General features: G+C 47.2%; 1 protein-coding gene across 1 annotated transcript; it reads left to right on the forward strand.

The window, feature by feature from the left end:
* The first annotated feature begins 6,588 nt into the window (after positions 1-6,588).
* Positions 6,589-23,393, forward strand: LOC119402076 (uncharacterized). Its single transcript, XM_037669173.2, has 5 exons — positions 6,589-6,715; positions 7,869-7,999; positions 8,992-9,168; positions 17,180-17,371; positions 23,235-23,393. The coding sequence occupies exons 2-5, from the start codon at positions 7,951-7,953 to the stop codon at positions 23,252-23,254; spliced, it is 438 nt and encodes a 145-aa protein (XP_037525101.1). The 5' UTR covers positions 6,589-6,715; positions 7,869-7,950; the 3' UTR covers positions 23,255-23,393.
* The last annotated feature ends 1,536 nt before the right edge of the window (positions 23,394-24,929 follow it).

Raw genomic sequence — 24,929 nt, forward strand, 5'->3', positions numbered from 1 at the left:
TTTTTTAGACAACAATATGTTTCGGTAAAAGCAAAGTTCAGTTTGAACCAAATAGGTCCTCAGAAATATCAACGTGAGATAAATCATCAGACTTACTAATGTCCTCTCTTCTCCAGAAAGACTGTTCATAGTGTAGAGTACGAATCTCTAGAATGTGCATTTTTTCTACCCAATCAAAAATATCTTTATAATTTTTTTGACTGAATTGGCTCTTGATCTACCAAGTTCACCAGTAGATTTACCACTTCAAATAGTTAAATGCGATGTCAAAAGAAATAAAATATTTGCTTTGCATTCTCCTCGCAGTTTGGCGGCCCTTACATCCAAGGAAAAAGATTACTTGCAGTGATTGGCTCCGCGGAAATCCATGTTACCAATACTGGCTTGAATATTATCCCGACATATACGGATTTTTTCGTCCCTACATGTTTTATACGGCATGCCGAGTATGGAAAAACAAACTATATGTGTGCGATCCATGGACAAAGACCTGTCCAGGTAGGCATCATGCTGCACTGAGCAATGTGTCAGCGATGTTTTTACGAAAAATTAACATTTGAATTTCATCAACTGCAGAAAAGCTACAACTCTGACGATCATTGGGCTATTTGCACGATAAAAGCTGAAGCGCTTTGCTCTGAATCCAACAGATTAGCACGAGATGCATGCATGCCATAACAGGAACAGTTAATCAGTGCCTGTTGTGTTACTTGTCCCATTCTCCGGTGCAGGTGTAACGATGTGCAGACAGCTTGAAACCGACGGAGAGGCACTTACTAAACGTCCTGTATATCTGCAGCTCATAGACCTTGTCCAAAAACAATCCCGTGTCCCAGTCTTCATGCTCTCGCAAAACGAGAAGCCTAACATACAGAATTTTGCGACCTTCGTATGTCTAGGTATGCTTAGTTTATGAATATATACGGTTCACGGTAATGATGTGCTTTTTTTTTCAGAAATACGTAGTTGTTTCTCATGCACTGGCGTTTAAGAAAATATCTGCCTGTTCCTGGAGTCAGCGCAATAAACCTTAAACACATGCGTCGAATGTTTTACTGGTTGATGAAATTAAACTACGTCATCTCGCTGTGTGCTTCCGTTTCAGAAATTCACACGGAGTCATGCAGTGATGCTGAAATATTTAGTTCGCACAATAAAATGTTCTTTCCGTGTCTCTTCCATTTCTTACGTAACGTTAAATTTTCCGGTATATCAACTTAACGCCTCGTATTATACACCTTCTGATAACGCACGAAGCATCTATCAATGTGACATTGTAGTTTCTTAAATTTAAGAAATTTTGACTCATACGAAGCTGAATCACTGAGCAATTGTCGTCAGGTGATTGTTTCAAGCTGGCCGCAAGGGTACTCTAGAATAGGCTTCTGTCGATGATTCTAAAAAGAAATCTGATTCCTTGCACAGTAAATCATGTGCACGTTCTCTAGATGGTGCGATGTCTCAATGCTTATTACTAAATTCCCATGGCAAAGGAGTACCCGTGCGTTCGCGCCACGAAAGCGCTGCTGATTTCTTGCGGGCCATGAGCCTGAACAAAACTTTATAAACAGTGCAGGATATATATATATATATATATATATATATATATATATATATATATTATAATATATATATATATATATGGGCGTGTGTGTGTGTGCGTTAATGTGTACATCATAATCATCACCCAGCACCTGGAGGAGGATATCAGGCGAATAGCCAGGCTAACATCTTCAGCCTTTCACTAAAACATTTATTGTGTCTCTCTCCACCAGTGTACATTTCCCTGCTGATATTTTGAGGCGTTGACTGTGATTGCTCGTTGTTCTCAGAGTAGACCCTTCTTTACAAATGCACATATTTACACGAGGGATTCTCAAATGGGGTCCGCGGACCGCAGGGGGTCTGCGAAGCCATTTTATGGGTTCCGCGAAAGTCATCCTCGAAAAAATACCGCGTTTATTGGAGGCACACAAAGTCCCCGAAGACCGATCCATTCTGACGTCGGATACGCTTCACCGCATAACAGTTGTATTGCGGCGGAGCTGACTTATGTTTCCCCTTCTCCATAAGATGGATGAAAACATTTTGTTGCCGTTTTCTACGATATATGCAGCCGAACGTACTTTTGCTGGTATTGCATATTTGAAGAGCAAACATAGCTACAAAAAGGTTGAATGTGACTGCTGACCGCACAGTTTATTGGCAAGCTGTTGTGATCGAATTGGCGTGGCACTTTAGTCTGACCATTATTTGCCAAGGAGAAAGAAAAGGCACCCATTTCATGCAGCATGGTGTGTTAATTTATTACCCCCCCCCCCATTTCTTTTTTTCTACCACTGCAAGGGGTTCCTCATCACTTCCAACGGTCCACAAGGGGTTGTCGAAGCTTCATGCTGAGAACCACTGCCTTACACCCAAGTACCTGACACCCATTTTATGGACGCTCGTATATGTGTTTGTGTGGGCAGTGGCGTAGCCAGGGGGGGGGGGGGCAGGGCACACCGCGCTCGTGCCCCGCCCCCTGAAATTTTTCTTTTTGCCATGGCATACAGAGCTCAAAATGCCACTCGATCACATCTGCCTGGCCGACCCCAACTTCAGATCAAGGTGGTGCCCCCCCCCCTCACGTAAAAGATTTCTGGCTACGCCCCTGTGTATGGGTACTCGCCACAGTTATGTATACTACAAAGCGTTAAAATTTCGGAGGGCTAGGGTTGAAAGCCCAAGCTCCTCGCCCGCCATCGGGCTACGCCTGTGTAAAAAACTCAAGCAAAGCCATTGTTACTTTCCGGCGCACCTTGCCTGCTACATGTGCCATTTCGAGGCGAAACAAGACAACGACTATGCTCCATGCGACATTAGCCGAGGACGTGACAGATGTTTTTTTTACTACGCTGAATGATCATGGTAATCGAAATTGTTTAGCGTATGCGAAATGACGGATCTTGAATAAACGAGACTTTAGACTTCCTGCTTCCCATTGGACGACAGACGCTCCGCGGACTTCGTGCCGAAGAGTGGTCACGGGCCATCTGAAGATGTTCTTGTACTTAGCCTGAAGCATTCGGTAGTCTCAGCACACATCGAGCACGTGCGATTTTGAAGTTTGGAAGAGTCACAGTGATAGCATCTCTAAGGAATCACGGCATTTGTATAACTCCACGAAGTGACATAGGCACCGCACTGTGTGCATGATCGGGAAATTAGTTCTGAGCTATTTTAGACAGCTTTCGACTGGGATGTGTAAGGCACTTCAGCAAGAACTCTGTCATTTGGCTTTATTGGCATGTTCAGCGCTTTTGCGGTTTGACATAATAAGTGTATGCTTCATGCAAGCACGTGCACGCACTTTTTCACGCCGCTCCCTGTATTGACGATGCTTTGTGACTACGAAGCACGCCCTCGACAACTTCATCTGGCCACCACTGCGATGAAATATCCTTATCCTTTTCTCTTACAACAGAGAACTCTTTCGGTTTAGGAGGATAGGCTTTCTTTGAAGAATCTTGGTAGCTTTGCCATTTGTTTCAATACAGCAATTTCTCTTTTCATTTTTGGGCACTGTTTTGAGGAAGCTTCGTGAGGTCCATTACAATTTGAACACTTGAGAACATTGACTATACAAGTGTCCGCAGAATGGGTTTCAGCGCAGTGAGAACATACTCGCTCATTTTCGCATACGCCTCTCACGTGACCTAGCTTCATGCAGTTGTGACATTGCAGTGGCTTCAACACAAAAGGTCTCACAGGGTGTCGGAAGTGACCCACCTTTACGTACGAAGGTAGAGAGTTGCCTTGAAAATCTATTTTCACGCAGCGTGAGGTGCCTGAACGGGTAACCTTAGCGATAACGCTAGCTTCATTAGCTGGCTTGACAAGGGCAGACAAGTCGGAGCTGGGTATGGTAGCGTCAACGTCGTAGATGACGCCGGCGACGACGTTGGAGCCCACGGGGATGTAGGAGCGGACGTTGATTCCATCCAGCTCTGTGACGTTGCGTAGTACGTTCAGAGCGGCAGCATGCGAAACATCATTCGCCATGACATTCTTACGCGGGTTCACTCTGATGTCGATGATTTCATCTGGCACCAGTCCCTCGAGCAGCGCCGAAACAGATTGCCTGTTGAGGCGCTTCATGTTGCCGTTGGGGACAGCAGGAACGAAGATGATAGTGTTGGCCTCGGCCTTCGCGGCGCTTCTTCATTTGGTACATTCGGGGATGAAGAGGGCCTGCTGTTGCATCGCATCGCGAGGCTGCCGAAACAGTCAGAAAGCGGCGAAATCGGCGCCGACGTGCATCCAAGAAAACCAATGCTTGTGCATCTGCAGCGTCCCTTGAACGCCCTGCTTCACCATCTCCCTTGTCATCCGGACCCTTCGTGGCCGGCACGAAACGAACTCCAGTAAAACGCGCAGTTTCTCGAGATTCCACTTGGGCTCCGTTGTCGAAGCCACAGTCACAGAGGTCGTCGACGGCCGTGCAAAGCAGAACACAACGAAGGCATGGACAAAACTGATGCAGCTTGGCCTACGTTGCCGAAGTCGCAGCGACATGCAGATTCACACTGCACGTCGGCAACAGTGCGCACTGAATCTTCCTATTGAGCAGTTGCCTGAAGAAGACAAACCAACCATCATCGTGCTTCAGTCATTGTTGGACACACTTCGCGTGTTCGTCGGCAAGCTGAAATCCCCCTACGCTCAGTCCGTACACAAGTACTGGATGTTCTATGTCCAGTACTTGCAAGCCTTCAGTAGGCACCATGACACGAATATCTACAGTGGAACGTATATGCCTGAGATCCTGAGTCCAGTACTATGGAACGCAGCTGTGTTCTTTAAGCTCGCGTGTATTGTTTCGTTTTGTATGCTCCCTTCTTTCTATCTCCCTTCTTTCTCTCCCTTAATCCCCCTTCCCCAGCGTAGGATAGCAAACCGGACGTGCGTCTGGTTAATCTTCCCGCCTTTCCTTCTTTTTTCTCCTCCTTGGTAGGTTTTTGAATCGCCGTCTTTTACATACTCAGCGTTACAAATTTCTGCAGCGTAAGGCTAAACGTGCCCGGGACAGTTTAAGTTCAAGTAGACGTCTTTGGTATATTCGACCTTGTCGTTGCTGGCGCAATTGTATTGGCTTGATGGGAAAGGCCAAACGGAATGACAAAAGTGGCCTAATTGACACACCAATGTGAATCATGTCTGTCAGAGATATATCATCTCTTTTCAAAAGAAAACTGCACACACTGTGTTTTGCCAAGGTGATGGCCTGCGTGATGACAGCACCATTTCGCGTTCGATGAGGATTGGCACCTCCTCGTCAGGAATACCAAGTACTAGCACAAATTATGCACTGTGTGACACAATGGCATAAGGACGTATGTACGGGTTTTGATGCTAACTGCCCCCCAAAAACGTTCCTGGAAAATGTTTGAAAAAGCGGATGCTCCTTGCCTGTTAAACATTAACAGATTTCTAAGGCCTAATAAAGCATGTAGATGGTAGTGTGCAGTGATTGTTCGGCCACTGAAACCAAAGTAGCATTTTGTCCTGGCTGCACAGGGACGAAACTATCACATGATGAGTCATCACCTGTTTCGGTGTACATTTCGGTGTCCTCGGCATTATTTAGTAAGCTTACCATCATCCCAACTGAGATTGGTCGCTATGAATTCGGGCCAAGTGAGCGTTTATTTGGAAGGATCCGTACTAATAGGCAGAAAGTGGAAAAGCAATTGCCCTCTAATACCGAAAGAATTCGCAAAGAAAAACAGAGAATACAAAGACAAAAGATACGCAGATATAAGCACTCTGTCAACGAGGCATTCAGTAATAATCTCAGAATGCAATAGATTTTTATTACCATGCTACTCCAAGTCGCATATCAATTGTATTTGCAGTCATAAAAGCTGAGAACAGATTGCTAAATATCCTAGACTTAAACAGGAAAAGAATATTGTCGTTCATTTTTTGTACTACTACCACTTATACAATAAAGCAGGGATAGCGTAACACAGTAAGTTCAATCTCTATATAAAAATGGCAGTTAACATCGTTATTTTCTAAACCGGTGTAGGCTCGCTTCATTTCTCGTGGACAATAGCAGGGTACAATTTATCTTTAGACGCAAAGAGCAACGGCTCCTTGACAACAACCGCTGGTGACGTGAATCGTTCATAAAGTCCCGAGCAAACACGAGAACTGCTGCGTTCCCTTTGTATTTGCTAGTGTGGCCAGTTCATGACGCACTTGAAGCAACTGAGTTCAACTACCGCCACTTCAATAGCACCCGAATGCCACAAATGTAAAAAAGCGCTTCTTCTAGGCAAAACCATTAGCCATTGCAAAGCTCTTTTGCAGAAGTGCACAGTCGTGTAGCAGTCTATTAAGAAGCTTGCGTTTGGGGATGTCACCTTGACTCATCACCATGTCGGTTCTGTTAGGAAGTCGACACGACAAATGCACAAACAATCAAATAAAAAAGCAAAGATAAAGCTAGTATAAGTTAGAACATTTACACTGCGTTATGCACGTAAGTACATTGACACTGAGTTATGCATACTTAAGCTGTGGTCAGCCGTAAGGGGTTGCTAAAATTGCTACTGAGTGAACCACGCTCATGCTTTGAAGTATTTCGTCAGGGCAGTTCCAATGTGCTTAGTGTACACAATCAAAACGTGCTTTCTTGTGAAGGACCTCTGTCACTGCAGCTCAGCGTGTAAGTCTGACAATTTCTTTTTCATTGTGGAACAGCCAATGAAATAATTGTGGTGAACTCTCTTCTCTTTTCTACTCATTTCATCCAAAGTCTCTATGTCTTGAGATATGTCAGAAGATGACACTAGTCTTAAAAAACATATATGAACAAGTTTGTCAGCACCAGCCGGATGCTGTAAAATAACGCTTCTTAATTGGTATGTTCAGTTTGCGCACACCACGCCTGAATATTTAGAGATATTGTTAGTTACCAGAATTCGTTAATGTTACCGTACGCTTTCAGCATGGCCGTAACATCAACTTTAATATTCGCGTCTCTCGTAACCGAAGACAGCCACAACATAAATGTATGCGGTCGTGACAAAATCAATTCATAAATGAATAAACAATGACAATAAATCAAGAGCGGTAGATTGCTTAACTTTTTTATTTTACGAAGTGCTACGATTAACCTAACTGTATGAGTTCATGGCACAGTGTTATTGTAAAGCTGTGTTTCTAGTATAATACGTTGTGAAGAATTTGATAGCATGTCAATTGGCGAGGAGCGAAGATCGTAAAAATAAACTGCACACTCGTCGAATGGAGAAAAACAGCAATACAAGAAATCTTTCCACGTCGATACCTAAGTGAGCAGGTAAGCATACAAGTTCCTTGTGCGGTAAGAATCTGATAGGTGGTACTATTCGTGGCGTTTTTTTTTTTTTCGAGTCAAAGAGAGTGCGAATCTTTCGATACCTTCGAACCATTCACAAGGAGGTCACGCATGCGCACCGTGACCTCGAAATTAGTACACTTTCTATAGCAACCATAAAATTTATCCTTACGGCGGGTGACGATGCCGTAACTTCTTTACACACGTTACGTGCGTTCCCCTAAGCGGAGACATCTTTCATACAGCACTTCATAATAGCTCAAGTCTAAAAGCGTATGATTAGTATACAGGCTGAACATCCCTTTAAGAAACCCTTGTGCAAAACAGCAGTTTCACAGTGTTACGCACACAAGAAACTTTGTCCTTGATTTGGAACAATGAGCAGTGAATGCACTCCAGTTACAGAATACTCTTGCACAAGAAGTCATTGGCGTCCTTTGTTTCACTAAATAAATCGCTGTAGCATGGTTTGTACAGACGCTTTCTGATATTCCCGCAGGCCAAACTGCGCGTGAAGAAAGGTGACCGAACCGCTCTGCACTGAATTGGGCAGACTAGACTACAGCAGAACGGAACTCAAAATGTTCGGATTCATACTGGTTGTCAGTGCCTCTGTTTTAAGTCATGCCGGTAAGTAATAAAACTTCTGTTTTATGTTTTTTTTTTTGCAAAGCCGAGAGATTGGATTGTATTGTGTGTTGCACGGCAGCTACTTTTGCACTAGATTCATGTAGTGGACAAATATTATTACTGTGGGGAACCCTTGATAACCACCCGATCATCACCCTCAACCATGTCCGCGCTGAACGTGATAAGACCCAGCAGCGAGGGCCAATGCGCATGTGGCTGGATCGGGACATGCTTCGTAACCGAGCACGGCGAGCGGCCAATGGGGAGTTGCCGGCGAACTGTCGTGAGGTGCGCATATGTGCGCGGCATGTGGTCCACCGGGGCCAAGGTTAGCGCCGGGGCGAAAATTGTGCGTCGAACTTGGCGGTGAGCTTGTTATTGTGTTTTGCCACTGTTGCCATAACGTTCAAGTTTTACTAATAAATGGCTATTTAGTTGAACCGGCGAGCGTCCCTTGTCTGGAGTAGACAGCGGGCCCCGCACTACAAAGTTTGAGAAGTACAGTTACTAAAGGAGTTCATTATAAAATCGAAAAATTATTGAAGAAATTAAGTTACTTGATAATTTCAGTGCAAGTTCGTCAGCGCCACAGTATTTCAGCCACAACGTAGAGTTCACCTGTGACGACGACAGGAGCATTACTGTCATAGCATTTTTGAAAATCCAAAAGAAAGCTGCATTACCTAAAAGTACGGGCTGTCTTTTATAAGTTTCAGGTGTTTGAGCGATGTTCTCCGATTTAACACTTTGTCTGAAATATGATTAACAGCTTGCGGTAGCAAAACGCTAAGGAACATATAACTTTAACTGCATTTCAACTGATTGGTGTTGAGTTTTGTAATACCAGGGTGCATTGCGTTTTATGTTGCGGACTCATACTACAGTACTTATTAACTTGAGGCGGGAAGGATTTATTAGTTAATACCGATAACTCGTTGGAGTGCTCCATATACGCCTGACATTATGACCAGTATCGTTCACTCTCTGCATAGGTGCCCTCGAAAGAAGTGATGATTGTGACATGCGACCTACCGTAGAAGGATGCAGCATTATACGAAGGAAGTGGAGCTTCGTACCCGAAGCGGGGAAGTGCGAACTCAACTTTGTCTGTTCTCAGCACCCCAATTCATTCCAAACTAAGCAGGAGTGCGAAGATGCTTGTCCGCCAGGTAAATACATTTCTCATTATGAGGACATAAACTGTCGTTTCGGCTTCAAAAGATAAAGATAACGCAGAAGCTACCTTCACAAATTTCTCAAGAGTGAACATTTCGGTACAAAGAAAAATGCACTGTAAATTGTCTTTGTGAAGTCCACCCCTATTTAAATTCGGTTTCTCTTCCAGTACATCGGAAGCGCCGTCTTCGAGCTTAGCAGCCTAACGCCGTACCTGCTTTGCCACCACCGGGTGTGTCACTTTGCGAGAAGCTATGTTGTACTTTTATGGAAGGCTTCTGTTTGAGTGTAAATTACCACGTCTTTTACTTTTCACTTGTTCTTCTCTTTACAATCTTACTTTTTCTGCTAGATCTGTTGGAAATCTTCCTGGATGCGATCAACGGACTGCTTCATGTCCCGGTCGTAGAAAAATATATTTTTGACAGCAATAGAAGAGTTAGCTGAAGCTACCGAATTGTTAAGACGTGTGCGTTGCGATTTTCCGTTATTTCTTAATGCCTCATATTTAGTAGCCTCGACAACAATATTTCTGTGTTACTTTCGAAAACATCATGGCAGCCGACTTGCCTAGATAGAAATAAATGTATTTTTATAGGATGCAATGAGTAGAGAGAAAAGTTCGTACGATGGTCTTGCTCTGCAAGAATATTTTCATTTCACTTTACCTTAAGTGGCCCCTGCGACACAAAGTAAGCGTGCCGTTTTATTCGCTTCTTCATTTATCCTTACTGTGAAGTTGTAGCTCAAATTGCAGATCAAGCAGGGACGCCAAAGCAACGTATTTGTAAATTTAACTGAACGTGAGCGCCACCTTCTTCTTGAGTTACAGCGACACACAACAGACATTTTTCTCATCGTAAGTGACGTATGGTCATATGGCAGTGACGCCAGTGCACGGCTGGACATTCTGACAGGCTTGGCACGCCAAGTCTCAAATAATCTTCCTGTTGTCGGCCACACTACCAAAAATATTAAAACAAAGATTCTTTTTTTGCAATTCCAGACACAAAAAGTATTTCTGTTTTTAAATGTCGCATTTTAAAACCAATCGGAACACAGCACTACACACGCGGCGCAACGGCCACCAAGAGGCGAGAATTCCGGTATATGACGCATGCCCTGATTTGAAGCAGCAAGTGACGTCACTGGCATGGTGAAATGCGCAAGAGAGCGCTTTTTCCTCTCATCTGCTCAAGTTTAAATTTTTGGATGAATATTATATTCAATTTTCGCGCAGCGCTCTGCGAAGCGCCAGTGCATACGGCGTGATCGCGCATCGAAACGAAGCGGCGCAGGCGCACGAGAGCCCGCCGCTCTTTCTGTACCACACCCAAGCAAGACCGACGCCTGGCTACTGCGGAGCGGCGCGCTCGAGTGTTAAAGCAGAAGACGCAAAATGTCTCCCGTGCGTCCGTGTGCGCATGCGCCGCTACGCTTCTGTGCGCGGCCGAGTCGGCTGCACTGGCACACTGCGGAGCGCAGCCACGCTGAGCCGCGTTCATCCTAACAGTGGACGGCACTGTACATAAGTGCCTTCCATAAATTGCGGCGAAGTGTGCTAGGCGCTAACAAATCTCACGTCATTCCCTTTCAAACATTTAAAGTATCGTTGTAAGTTGTAGAGCGCTGGTGTATTGTTCTAGAGCGCTGGTTGTCGTCACGTTGCAGCTATGTGCATAAATGCCTTCCGTAAATCCTTTCAAACATTTAAAGTGTAGTTGTAAGCTGTAGAGCGCTGCTGTATAATTGTAGAGCTCTGGTTGTCGTCACGTTGCAGCTGTGTGCATAAGTGCCTTCCATAAATTGCGGCGAAGTGTGCTAGGCGCTAACAAATCTCACGTCATTCCCTTTAAAAAAATTACAGTATAGTTGTAACACATCCACTTAAATCTAATGACGAAGGCAAAGGATACGATGCGCCATACGATGCCATACGATGCGCCACTGGCATATGCATTCGCAGAGCAGCGTTAGCAAAAATCACGCCGAAGTGGGCGGTGCACTTATTTTTGCGTATAAAACGCATAGCCCTTCCTCTCACCTTAAAATATATCACCTAGCTCAATATTGTCACGCAAAGGTCAAGAAGCACACTTTAATTAATAGCTTAAACTGGGCGAACTTGTGCCCTATAAACAAACAAGTTAGATAAAACAATGGCTATGTCTATCCTGCAGGAACGCCTTCCTCTTGTTCACCAGAGTTCGGCACCTCTTCTTCTTTTCTTGTCCCGTGCAGTTCGCACGTGCCTGAGTTGTCAGCGGTGATCCTGGCATGCTCCATCGACGCTTTGCTTCCTCTGTTTCCCACGCACGCCGTAGACAACGTGGAGGGCGTAGCAACTGCTGGGGCGCGTAATTTGAATGTATCTTGCGTCATTATTCCCTTTCCGAGAATGCATCGTCCCGATGCTTGTTTTGGTTGCAGGCTGGTATTTAAAGTAATTGCCGGTAGAAACAGGCATCAACCGGCAGTGGTGCTTGATACATTATTGCCTTTCGTAGTATGGCTTCATTCGGACGACGTGCACAGTTTCTGTGCGATGCCGCCGTCTCGCTGATGTTACTTGCTCTTCTGGGACAACTTCATAGTTCAATGGACCAAGCTGGCGAAGTACCTTGTAAGGACCAAAATAACGCCGAAGTAGCTTTTCGGAGAGCCCACGTACGCGTACGGGTGTCCACACCCATACTTTATCTCCAGGAGCGTACTTGATGTCTCTTCGTCGCAAATTATACCGATTGGCATCGTCTTTTTGTTGCTGCCGAATGCGATGTCGCGCAAGCTGCCTGGCTTCTTCAGCTCTTTGCGTGAAGTCGCTGGTACTATCGTCGTGATCGGAGTTGTCATCGACCGGTAGCATTGCATCCAGAGGGGTGGTAACAGTTCTGCCAAACACAAGTTGAAAAGGTGTCATTCGCGTCGTCTCTTGCACAGCGGTATTGTATGCGAATGTTGCGTACGGTAATATTTTGTCCCATGTTCGGTGCTCTACGTCCACGTACATCGACAGCATGTCAGTTAACGTTCTCTTCAGCCGCTCTGTCAGTCCATTCGCTTGGGGATGATACGCTGTTGTTTTTCTATGGCAGGTGTGCGTCAATTTCATAATGGAATTTGTCAACTCAGCTGTAAACGCTGTTCCTCGGTCCGTGATCAGCACTGTAGGAGCGCCATGCCGCAGTACGATGTTGGTCACAAAGAATTCGGCTACTTCGACGGCTGTTCCCCGAACAAGAGACGCTGTCTCAGCATATCGCGTTAAATAGTCCGTTGCAACGATGATCCATCGCTTCCCTGACAACGAAGTGGGAAATGGGCCAAGTAAGTCCATTCCCACTTGTGCGAAAGGGGCTTCTGGTGGCTCTATAGGTTGGAGGAGACCTGCTGGCTTCAGTGGTGGTGTTTTACGTCTTTGGCAATCCCGGCAAGTTCTTACGTAGTGCTGCACAGAATTTTGTAACTTTGGCCAGTAATATTTCGTGCGAATACGTGCCAACGTTCTGCTCACTCCTAAGTGTCCTGCTGACGGGTCATCGTGGCATGCTTCCAAGATCTCGGATCGTAACGCTGTAGGAACGACAAGCAGGAATGTCTCTGTACTATGTTCGAAATTTCTCTTATACAAGACGTCATTTCGGAGGACGAACGTCGACAAGCCACGGGAAAAAGCACGAGGAATATTGAAGGGCTGTCCCTCTAAGTACTTGATAAGGAGCACTAATTCAGGGTCAGATTTCTGGTGCTGTGCTATTTGCGACGAAGTCACGGCTCCCAAAAAAGGAATGTCTAGTCCACTTTCCGTGGAGGCGGCTTCCGTGCATTCAACTGGTGCACGTGACAAACAGTCAGCATCACTATGCTTGCGACCGGACTTTTAGACAACCGTTATGTCGTATTCCTGCAATCGCAGGCTCCATCTCGCAAGACGTCCTGACGGATCTTTAAGATTTGCCAGCCAGCAGAGTGAATGGTGGTCACTGATGGCTCGGAAAGGTCTGCCGTATAAGTATGGCCGAAACTTACTGATGGCCCAAACCACCACGAGACATTCTTTTTCTGTCGTCGAGTAGTTGATCTCGGCCTTCGAAAGTGTACGACTGGCGTACGCAATGACCCGCTCTACACCATTCTGCCACTGAATGAGCACGGAGACCTAAGTTGCTTGCGTCTGTGTGAATATCAGTCTTGGCTTTCTCGTCAAAATGTGCGAGGACTGGGTGGCTCTGAAGGCGCTGTCGCAGTTCGTTGAAGGCATCCTGCTGTTCCTTCAGCCAAATGAAACGCGCGTCGTCCTTTGTCAGCCGCGTTAGTGGTTCGGCAATCTTCGAAAAATTTTGACAAAGCGACGGTAATAAGCGCAAAGTCCCAGGAACCGTCTAACCGCTTTTTTGTCCGTTGGTTGTGGAAATTTTTCTACTGCCGCTGTCTTCTCAGGGTCCGGACGAACGCCTTCAGCACTGACGACATGGCCAAGAAAGAGGAGCTCTTGGAAACCGAAGTGACATTTCTGTGGCTTTATCGTCAGATCTGCCGTACTAATGGCTTTCAGCACAGATCGCAGTCGGTCGACTTGCTGCTCAAAGGTAGCAGAAAAAACCACAACATCGTCAAGATAAACGAGACAGGACTGCCACTTTAGTCCGGAGAGCACACTGTCCATCATCCGCTGAAACGTTGCGGGAGCTGAACAAAGGCCGAATGGAAGTACCTTGAATTCGTATAGCCCATCCGGTGTCACGAATGCAGTCTTCTCGCGATCTCGTTCGTCCACTTCGATCTGCCAGTATCCGCTTTTTAGGTCTAGGGAAGAAAAGAACTTCGCATCTCTTAGTCTATCCAGAGTATCATCAATTCTCGGAAGAGGATAAACATCTCGCTTAGTGATGGAGTTCAGTTTTCGGTAGTCAATACAGAAGCGTAGGGACTGGTCTTTTTTCTTTACAAGTACCACCGGCGACGCCCACGGACTGGCGGATGGCTGAATTACGTCGTCTCTGAGCATTTCCTCGACCTGATTTCCGATAGCTTCTCTTTCTTTTTGTGACACCCTGTAGGGGCGCTGGTAGATAGGTCTGACTGACTCGTCGACAATGATGCGATGTTTGGTAATAGGCGTTCGTCGGACTTTGGATGACATTGAAAGCATGCGACGAATTCTCTCACGAGGTCCTCTATTTGTTCTTTCTGGCTTGGCAATAGTCGCTGGTCGATGTCAATGGACTCGAGTACAGAATCCACGTCTTGGGAATCGGGTGGTGACGTCTCAGAGGCGCTCAGGTCCGCAACTTGGACGAAGTCATGGATGCTTGCAATGACGGTTCCCTTTGCTAGGTGCTGTACCTCATTTCCAAAGTTTGTGAGCAAGACGTTAGCACATCCGTCACGAAGCTGGACAAGGCCTCTTGCCATGCAGATTCCCTTTTTGAGTATGAGTCCAGTGTTGCTGTCGGCGAGCCCTTTATGATCACTGAACGCATTGCTCCTTACTGTAACAGCTATGCTGGACCTCGGAGGTACCACCACGTCGTCGTCCGCAATGCAAAGATCATTCACTTTTTCTTCTGTGTCAAACGTTGCAATCGCGTGCCTCGTAGAAAATGAGACGCATGATTCCGGCAAGTTAATTACAGCGCCGTTAGCCTTCAGGAAGTCCATACCAATAATTAAGTCTTTAGAGCATTCCGGAAGCACCACGAAACTTGCGACGTATGTAAAGCCCCTTATTCCTATTCTAGCCGTACACATTCCCGTCGGGTCGATGAGGTGTCCCCCTGCGGTGCGAACTTGCGGTCTATTCCAAGGAGTCAGTACCTTGTTCAGTGTCCTGGCAAGGTCGCCACTGATTACTGAGTAATCCGCACCTGTATCCACTAGTGCGTTCACTTCGCAGCCGTCGACGAATACACGCAAGTCGGAAGCGACGTCGCGATCACTGCAGCGGCTTCTTAGTCCGTCGTCGTCGTTCGGAGTCAGCGATGGAGGTTCTTCTGTTTCAGCGTCGGCAGCGGCCTTACCTCCACAGGTCGCTGACTCTAGTTTTCCCGACGCGGACTCTGTGAACGGCGCCTTGGAGTGGGAGAGGCTGATGATCGACGGGGGCTCGGCGACCGATATCTCAATGGCGCTGTGGAGCGAGGCTGATGTTGCTGAAGGTCATGTGGGCCCTGACGAGTTGACAGGTATTGCCCAATTTCGAAAGGACGCTCACCGTTTCGAGGCCGAGGTGCATTCACTGCGAAACCACGAAGCCCCGCCTGGCGATATTGGCACATTCGATAGAGGTGGCCGGCCTCTCCACAATGGTAGCAGAGAGGTACTCTGTCAGGAGTGCGCCATATATCTGTCTTCCTTGGTCTCCTATCCGGTGGCGGGGGCGTGCTCGATGACGCAGTGCTGTACACCGAAGTGGCTGCGATGTCCATACGGGCGGGAGGCCCTTGCAGTAGAGCGTCGGCATATGAGGATCTCTGCGGTCGCTGCGGTGGCGCTTCTGTCTGGGCGTATTGCTGAGGTCTCCGAATGGGTTGGGGATCCCGAACGGCCATTCTCACTTCCTCGCGCACCACGTCGGCTAGTGACGACACAGCTGGAGCGCTATGGTCCAACCGCTGCCTCTGGAGCTCCTCTCGCACTACAGATCGCACGAGTTCACGCAAGAACTCCACGCTGTTTCCAAATACAGCCGGCACTGAGTCTATGGAGGCAATGCCCAGATCCCGGTTGTACATCCTCGCTCGTTGCTGAAGCGTTCTTTCCATTGTGGCTGCCTCAGAGCGGAACTCAGCGACGGTAGACGGTGGACTCCGAACCAAACCAGCAAACAGTTCCTGTTTCACACCTCGCATTAGATGTCGAAGCTTTTTGTCCTCGCTCATGTTCGGATCTGCTCGGCGGAAGAGACGGGACATGTCCTCTACATACATGGCCACACTTTCATTATTCCGCTGGTTTCTTGCTTGTAGAGCAGCTTCGGCTCTCTCCCTGCGATCAGTACTCGGGTAGGTGGCAAGCAGCTCCCGTCGGAAGCCATCCCAGGACAAGATGGCAGCCTCGTGGTTTTCAAACCACGTTCGTGCAGAGTCTTTGAGCGCAAAGTAAACACGTCGTAGCTTGCGATCCACATCCCAGCCGTTGACCTTCGCGACGCGCTCAAAGCGTTCGAGCCAGTCCTCTGCGTCTTCGTATGCGTCGCCGTGGAAAGGTTCGGGCGTCATCGGCGGATCCACTATAATTTGTGCTGGCGTGACCTGAGAAGTCATTTTGGTAGCGTCTTCGCTGACAGCTGCTGCTGTTCTTGTGCAACACAAAGGTGAAAACTCGGGGACCTCACCGCGTAGGCGACGACTGCTGCGCTGATGAACAGGAGTCAGCTCGTCGGGTCCAAGTCTTCTTTGCTCCGGGCCGCTTCCTCCAACTTCAGAAGAGCTTGGGTTCATACCCAGCACCTCCACCAGATTTGTCACGCAAAGGTCAAGAAGCACACTTTAATTAATAGCTTAAACTGGGCGAACTTGTGCCCTATAAACAAACAAGTTAGATAAAACAATGGCTATGTCTATCCTGCAGGAACGCCTTCCTCTTGTTCACCAGAGTTCGGCACCTCTTGTTCTTTTCTTGTCCCGTGCAGTTCGCACGTGCCTGACTTGTCAGCGGTGATCCTGGCATGCTCCATCGACGCTTTGCTTCCTCTGTTTCCCACGCACGCCGTAGACAACGTGGAGGGCGTATCAACTGCTGGGGCGCGTAATTTGAATGTATCTTGCGTCAATATCAATGACAATACAAGAATGTTGCGCATAATAATTTGTCTAGGAACCTTCAACGAAACACGTAATGCACGTTGATATGTTATGCCTATAAGAATAAATTGCATAACTTCATCTTTTATCGATAGCAAGCTAGTAACATATCGCAAACCAATCTGTTTTGATAGCGTAGAAATTCAGATCATTAGTGTCAATTCAACTCTGATCTGTTGTTCTGATGTTCTGTTGATAGATACAGGTCACAAACCTCGGCCAAGAGATGACTGCTTTTATTGGCTTCAAAATTTGAACGAGTGCCGATTCAAACGCGAAACGTTCTATCCAGACCCATATGGACGGAGGCAGCGTGTTTTGCTGTTTAGATTCTGTGGCAAATCAAGCTTGAAGTTGTATGCTTACTACTTCTACACTGGCGACTGCAGAGGTAAGCAAACGTCACGCAGAAACATCGTTGGGTGGAAAGTATCGTTCGGAAAACCATCTGAAAGTACCGTAAACAACCGTCTCCACATGTGTGCATCGAAGGCAATGGGCTTTGTGGCGAACAGTAGAGTTGAATATAATCTGCGATGCACTTGACCATCACTTGAGGAGGGCTTCGCCAGGCCAGCTGTTCGCATACCCGCTGTTTTCAACAATGTACAGGTGGACCGAACGTAGGATTAAGGGGGTAGACTTTCTTGTAATTCAAGCTTTCATCTAGCACCATATGATTGCATTACCTATATTATTATTCCACTTATCCACATCATCATTACGTACATTGCGTCCGCGTAGTAGAAAACGTTTCTAAACTGTACCAGAGCGAATGCTTATAAAGTGTTCTCCCTAACTAAGAATAACTGTGTACCTTCGTTGCAGAATGACAACACTGGCTTGGGGATCAGAAATCTTAAAACTCATAAAGCTCAATCGTTAAACGAAAGACTCAAGGGCAGCAGATGGTCCGGCGTAATGCGCGCGCTCCACCGCGCGGCGCGGTTAAGCTATAGGATCCCTGGCGTGACGGCATGGCCGGCGCGTCCGTCTGAATTCAGTGTGCTCCGCGTCGCCTGCGCGGCGATACAACATGTCCTATTTAAAGGGCTCTACGCGCCTAGACCACAATCCACTGCGCGCTGCAGCAACGGTCGGCGAAACAGCGCCGTGTGGCGCGCGTTCCTCGTGAGATATATCTAACCGAGTGGGCGGTTCGCTCACGCTTATTCACGAAGATGGCTTGGTGGGCTAGTTGACACAGCGGCTTAAAAGAGTTTCAACGCACACTGACAGGCAAAGAGTGAAGAAAAAAGAAAGGAAGCAGCGCTGAACTCAAGCTGGATACTTGATACTTTAATGGGAAGAACGACACATCTAAAAGCTGAAACAGCCAATTGCGAGGCTCTCGGAGCAACGCACAAAAAGTAATAATAAAAATACGAAGTTCATCATTTTACTCCCTCCTTATTACAGGCGACATTCAGATATTTTTTGACAGCGTCACGGAGGGATCGCTTACAGAATTTTCTTTATGACAATCGATTTCACCAGCTTCGATCACTGCCCATGTCAGCGTGTCCTCTCTCCAAACCACGGTACGTTCTACGAAGAGCGCTTCACAGCGGTAAAAGAGACCAGAGAACATTGCGATAGGTTGCTTCAGCCTACATATGCGTTGCTCCTAATAACATATTACTTGAAGTGCAGCCCTCTCTCCTGTTTCTTCTTCGCTCTGTCCCCGTCAGTCGACGCAGTGACCCTTAGATAGTGTCGCTTTTAAGGAGAGAAGCGCCACGTTGGGCCTCCGCTTCTCGATCTCGAAGTTCTGCGTCATTATGGCGTCGTTGACGCCTGTGATCGGCTTCCCGCGCTCGTAGTTGGGGATCCATGTCACGGCGGCGACGCTTCATTTCAGATTCCCTGGCTCTCAGCAAGGCATCTTCGTGGCGTTGTTGGCGTTTGACCTCCTCTTTCCTGGCCTGACCACGTCACGCGCGCGCGCGTGTGTGTGTAGCAACACACATTAATAAGTATGCACTTAGTGGTTGAAGTGCACGCTAGGGACCAGACTTCGCTATCGTGTTCAACACATAAAGGCGAAGCTTAAGGGTCCGCCAATTTTTTGCAGCAATTTTCACAGTCGGTGGTATCGCACTCGAAGCAGTAGGCGGCGGAGAAACACCATTGTTGCACGTGGAAGCTGCACTATTCCCACAACGAGCCGTCGCACGCTAACACGAAGCGAAACGCAAAGAACGTAACTGCGTCCAGGGCGACTCCCCGATGCTAGCGCGGCCATTGTTTTTCTCTGGAATTGAGACGCTTTTATCATGGCCTTAGATAATGCGCTCCGGCGCGCAATCTCCGAGGCCATGCTTTAACTGCGTCGTTGCCGAATCGTTCTCGATCGGGGCTAGTAAGTGTAATACCGCATTATTTCACTTCCCCGCTGGATGGATGGATGGATGCTATGAGCGTCCCCTTTATAACGGGGCGGTGACAAGTGTGCCACCAGGCTCGAAAAAAAAAACCTTTACTGTTTTTTTTTTAGCGTTGGCCTAGTGTCTTTACTTCAATTAAAACTATTTTACTCCAGAAAAAAAAAAACCTTAAGTTTTCAGCTCCGTTCTGTGCCCTTTACGGCAGAATGTCCTTATTTTTTTTCCCATTATTTGGCGTTTGACCTCCTCTTTCCTGGCCTGACCACGTCACGCGCGCGCGCGTGTGTGTAGCAACACACATTAATAAGTATGCACTTAGAGGTTGAAGTGCACGCTAGGGGCCAGACTTCGCTATCGTGTTCAACTCATAAAGGCGAAGCTTAAGGGTCCCCCAAAGACTGCGGCACCGCCACGCCCCGCCTAGCGGCGCCAAAAGAGCGCAGTGTGAGAGAGAATGTGTGAGAGATGTAAGTCACATTTGTAGAGTGCAGTGCGTACGCCCCCGTAACTTTATCGGCACAGCGGCGGGCTCTTATCGTCGGGGCCAAAGAGTCGGGGTTCGAATTCCGGTGAGGGAACTTTTCTTACAGTTTTTTTCTTCTCATCCATTAGCGTCCATTTAAACAGCGTAATATCCGTGACGGAAATACGTCACGAAAATCTCGGTGGACACCAGCATAAAACACTTTCGTGATAAAAAAATAAAGGAGCGGTAGGGTAGCGGTTTAGGCTATCAGGTGTTTCGTTGTGCTTGGAATTTTAAGTTATAGCACGAGGAACAAGCCACAGGTATGAAGGCAGAAAGAATTGGGACAGCGCGTCTCTCAATTAGTAGCCGAGTAGAAAGACAGCGCTTGTCTGTTTATTTCCTTGTCCTTTTCACGCAAAACCGTAAGGCATAGAGGAACTGCCGTGCTTTCGCTATGGGGCTACGTTGCGAACAATACTGCGTAAAGTGTAAATGTGTTGAGTCCAAGAGACGCCAGAAACACTCCCTGTGAATACTAATTGTGGGTGTATGTAGCGTCAATAGAAATGCCGTGCAAGCATCAAATGCTAAATTTCGCGAGATCGTTATTGTAATCACCTACAAACGGTTCTCACTAAACCGACTGCCATCGCCTATTTGAAGAACCCGATGTAAACAAGAAAGATATTTCACTGCATGTGCATTGCAGTATTCACCAAATTAAAACGAAACACTACTCCTAGAAACCATCGGCGATGGTCTATCTCAAGGAATCGCGATACGTTTCATTGCAACTGTTCTTTTTTATTTGCACTGACGCACTCGAAAGTGTATATTACTTAATGAAGTGAAGATTTCAGCTAGTTCGTATTTCTTATTTCAGCTGCGAACAGTGTGTAACACAAGGACGCAAAACAGGCTTGCACAAAAACGCGCAAATAACGCGCGAAATCTTGAAATGTACCGAATTACTTTATTGCAAGATAAATGTGCAAGCCCGCTCTTGTTGTGTTATCTGAAGACGAAATCCCGTATTTATTGGCTAATACGTGAGCAGACCTGCTGTACTTGTTCGCGTAACGTTGACCAACCATGACTTCATGACTCAAGTCATGTTGGTGAAAAGCTCTGTAGCGTGCTTCTGTTTGCACTTTTTGCTTCAATCAAGCCTGTAGATTGCAGTTTCTGTGTGTTTTCTGTGTGTGAAACTTCTGTGACCCAGGACCTAGCCCAGCGTCAACGCGCAGTTCGCGCGCTCAGATGTCTTTTTTTTTTTTCACTCGCGCGATGCCGCAAAGGTAACGTGGACGAAATAGAAGCGCTGGCTCACGCTCACACGTAGTTTTCTGTTTTTTGGACAGTGTTCTTGGATCTTACACGTCCTCGAAACAATGAAATTCGGGGCTTCCGCCTGTAAAAAAACTTTACCCAGTTCCACGCCTGTGAAATCTGAGCAAACAGGAGGCCTAACCACCAGCTGGAACACGCAGAATTATTTCTTTCTTTATCTTTTTCTACACCTTGTTGTTTCATTTTTTTTTTCATTTTTCGTTCTATGTTACCCGCTCTCCTAACCGTCACAACACTCATCCGCCCCCTCAATCCCCCGCTCCTCCCATTGCTATGCTGTGCTGCACATGTTTAATCTACGGTTACCCTCACACCTCCTTGTCGTTTTACTCCTTTCCCTCCTCCTCACCATAACATCGCTCCTCCTCATGCTCACTTCTCTTTCCCACCCCCACGCAAGGCTATGCTGTGCTAGGAGCTCCTTGGCACATACCCGATTTTAGTGGCGCATACCCGCAGATTTTTCTCTCTACAACACCGGCCTTACTCCGAACTTACACAGATCCTCTGTTGAAAAGCACATGAGCGCGCGAGCTGCGAGTCCGCCACGTCTTTGCACCGTTCACGTGACAAGCAGTGAGGTAGGGGCATGAAGAATTGTGAGACGCCCGCTCCACACCGGTCCTGCTGTGATGGCCCTGCCAGGCACGGCCGGTCTATACGGGGGAGATGCGCGAGTCCCGTTCGCTTCTAGTTGGGGCCGGGCCCTATGTGGCTGATTCTGCTCGCTAGTCTCGGTGTTCTGAGGCTTCGTTAGCATTTCAAAAGTTCCACTACACGGTGTCTCTATGCGTCGCCGCCAAGCCTAAGAGCTTAATTCCACATTGCTATGGGTACAACTGTGCTTTTGCCGTGACATTCTTATAAAGTTCTAAGCATCCCCCATAATTCTTTTGATTGCGTGCGCTAACCATCCGGCATGAGTAATTTTTTACGAAAATGAACCTACGCGCTGCGGACGTCCCAAAATCTGTAAAAGTGATATTTACAAGAAAGGACGTCCAAATGAACATCCAAAAGAAAATACAATAACAGCAACATCGAATAGAAGTATGTCTCATGCAATAAAATTGTATTCATCTGAAACATTTCGTGCGTTTGTTCTAGTTAATAAAAAAATACACCATCTCCCGCTAAAGGGGACCATGAGGCGATGCGAAGCCGGAGCACTTGCACGATCGCGTTCCGTTGGCGTTCGTTGGGCATACTACCAACCTCGCGTCGTGGAACGCGAAGAGGGACGCTACGCGCGTCGTATCTTCCATCTTGCCTGGCCGTTAATTCTCACAGGGCGAGCGGGGAACGCGGTCGACAGGCGGGCGAGAGGGGGGCAGCGTAGGAGAGGAGGGAGAAGTGGAGGGGACGCGCATGCGCTCGAGCTCATCGTGGCGTTGCGCAGGAGAGAATTTCGGCATGTCTAGCCGGCGTTTCAGAGGAAGAGTGGAAAGGGGGAGGGGAGAGGGGTATGAGAGAGGAGTAGTGGAGAAGAAATGTGGAGTGGGGAAAGGGAAAGGGAAAGTGGAGAGGGGAGGGTGGGGAGAGGGGTATAGGAGATGAGGAGGCGAGAGGGAATGTGGAGAGGGAAATGGGAGAGGGGAAGGGGAGAGGGAAAGTGGAGAGGGTGAGTAGAGAGGGTGAGTGGACAGGAGGTGTGTGGAGAGGGTATGCGCATGCGCAGTAAAGGTGGTCACGCCGCACACCACCACCACCGGATTGAGCTCCGCTTTAAGATACTTCGCATCTAAAATTTTCTTCGTAAGGTCATAGATCTTGCAGCCGAACGTTTGTGTGCATTGCACTGATTTTCATTTGTGAACAAATCCTTATTCAATATAGAGTTATTTTAGAATCTCGGATACCAAATAATTTTGCACTTATGGAATTTGTTCTATAAAAAACGGCCGATAATTAGTTCCTAATGTGCACTTATTTCAGAATAGTACTTTCGCCTCAGTTAAAGAAGTACTTGCATATGAGCTTTTTTGGCGTGATATAGTTTCATGAACTATGATGCTTTTAATTAATTGCTTCTTTCTCTCGTTGCACAGAAATCGTGTTGCGAAGCTGATGATCCCGCAAAACAAGAATCCACTGGTGACTCGGCTTTTTCACATTTCTAAAGGCTTTTCATCACCTCAAGTTTTCATCTAATGGAAGAAAATAAAAAAAGCAACTCTTTAAAGCACTTCTTCATGACATTACAGTAAAGCGCCTTTTTCTGAAATATTGCAGAAACAATGAAATGGAGCTCAAGTTCACTGTTATCTGAAAATTCCTTGGCTCTCCATTCTTAGAAACACATGCAAACAACCTTGGTCTAGCCTGTTGCTATACAAATATCTACGTCAGATCTTTTATTTGATTTATGACGAAGCTTTACCTTCTGTTCACGTCCGCCTATTTTAATAGGACGCATTAAAACCCGTTGGCCTTATTGTTGCGAACAACTCCATGGGAATAAACTGCGGTTTCAAAAGAGATTCCTCAGTCAGCACCAAAAAAAAAAGTCGCATTTCTTCTCAAGGGCGAAGCAATGAATGTGACAGCAACAAAGTGCAATGTCACACGATGAACGGCAAGCAGCTCGAAACTTGCAGCGCAATGGTCAAGCACAAAGGACGCATGAAGAGAACACCCTCACGACGAGCGCAAACTAAGAACTGTCGCATCACGACACTTGCAGCGAGCTGCTCAAACGCAGAGAAGGGCGAACGAAAAGAACGCACTGGTATACACAGGACGAGCGCGTACTAACAACTATCACAGATGTTGCTTTTTTTGTGTTTTAGCAGCGCGCAGCAAGTGCCGACTATGGACAACCGTGTAGCGCCTACTTGGGCTCTTCTAACTAGCAGCTCACTCCTTTCGCCAACGTCGCATGACGTCGCGCAAAAAACTAAGTTTGATTGCCTTGCCAATGCGCCTACAAATCGCCGAATGGACTCATTTTCGTCGTGACACCTGCCGAACAAAATAAAGAATCCCTGAAGGCTATGCTTAGTTTGCAAGGGACACGGCAAGAAGTCCGATAGCCGATGGGAGTGCGAAAGATGTGAAGTTGGTCTTCACATGCCTCTGTACTTCAAAGCCTTCAAAGTTTTTCACACACGAGAATGTCACTGAAACTGTCGGTGCAGTTAAGCGTCGCCTTGCGCAATTGTGCGCTTCTGCCATGCAACATTAAATGCGTTAAGGAGACTCCTTCCACTACATGGCATATATGTAGTGTTTTTTCCGAAGCAGTTGCAAGTAGCGTCGTGGCTTTGTAGTAGGACACCTGCTTGCCACGCGAAGGGCCCGGGTTCGATCCTCAATGGGACCGAAGGTTCTCATTGTTTACTTTATTTGCTTCTTTCTCGGTTTTTCGGTAACGGACGATTTTGCGCTCACAGCTAACAACGCCGTCACCGTCGCCGACACCAGAATTTCTGCGACACGAGCTCTCTAACGCTATCGCGTTATTAAAGAAAGGAAAAGCATGGCGCGTGCCACATTGGTCTAACGCAGTGCGCTGTATATATATATATTGTCGGTCCGATAGGCCCTTATCTGCAGCACGCACGTTGGAAGCAGGGGGAGGAGAACACACGCGCATTGCCCATGCGCGTGACGAGCGGCAGCGGCGGAAAGCCACAGGGGGCGTAAAGATGGCTGGCGGATAAGAAGGGAGGTGAGACAAGCCCCAGGGCTTTTTGGTGGGCGGCAGGACGATGGGATGCGGCGACGGTCGCGCTAGGCGCGAC

Source organism: Rhipicephalus sanguineus, chromosome 8 (genome assembly GCF_013339695.2).
Source record: "Rhipicephalus sanguineus isolate Rsan-2018 chromosome 8, BIME_Rsan_1.4, whole genome shotgun sequence".
In the NCBI taxonomy this organism is placed as follows: Eukaryota; Metazoa; Arthropoda; class Arachnida; order Ixodida; family Ixodidae; genus Rhipicephalus; species Rhipicephalus sanguineus.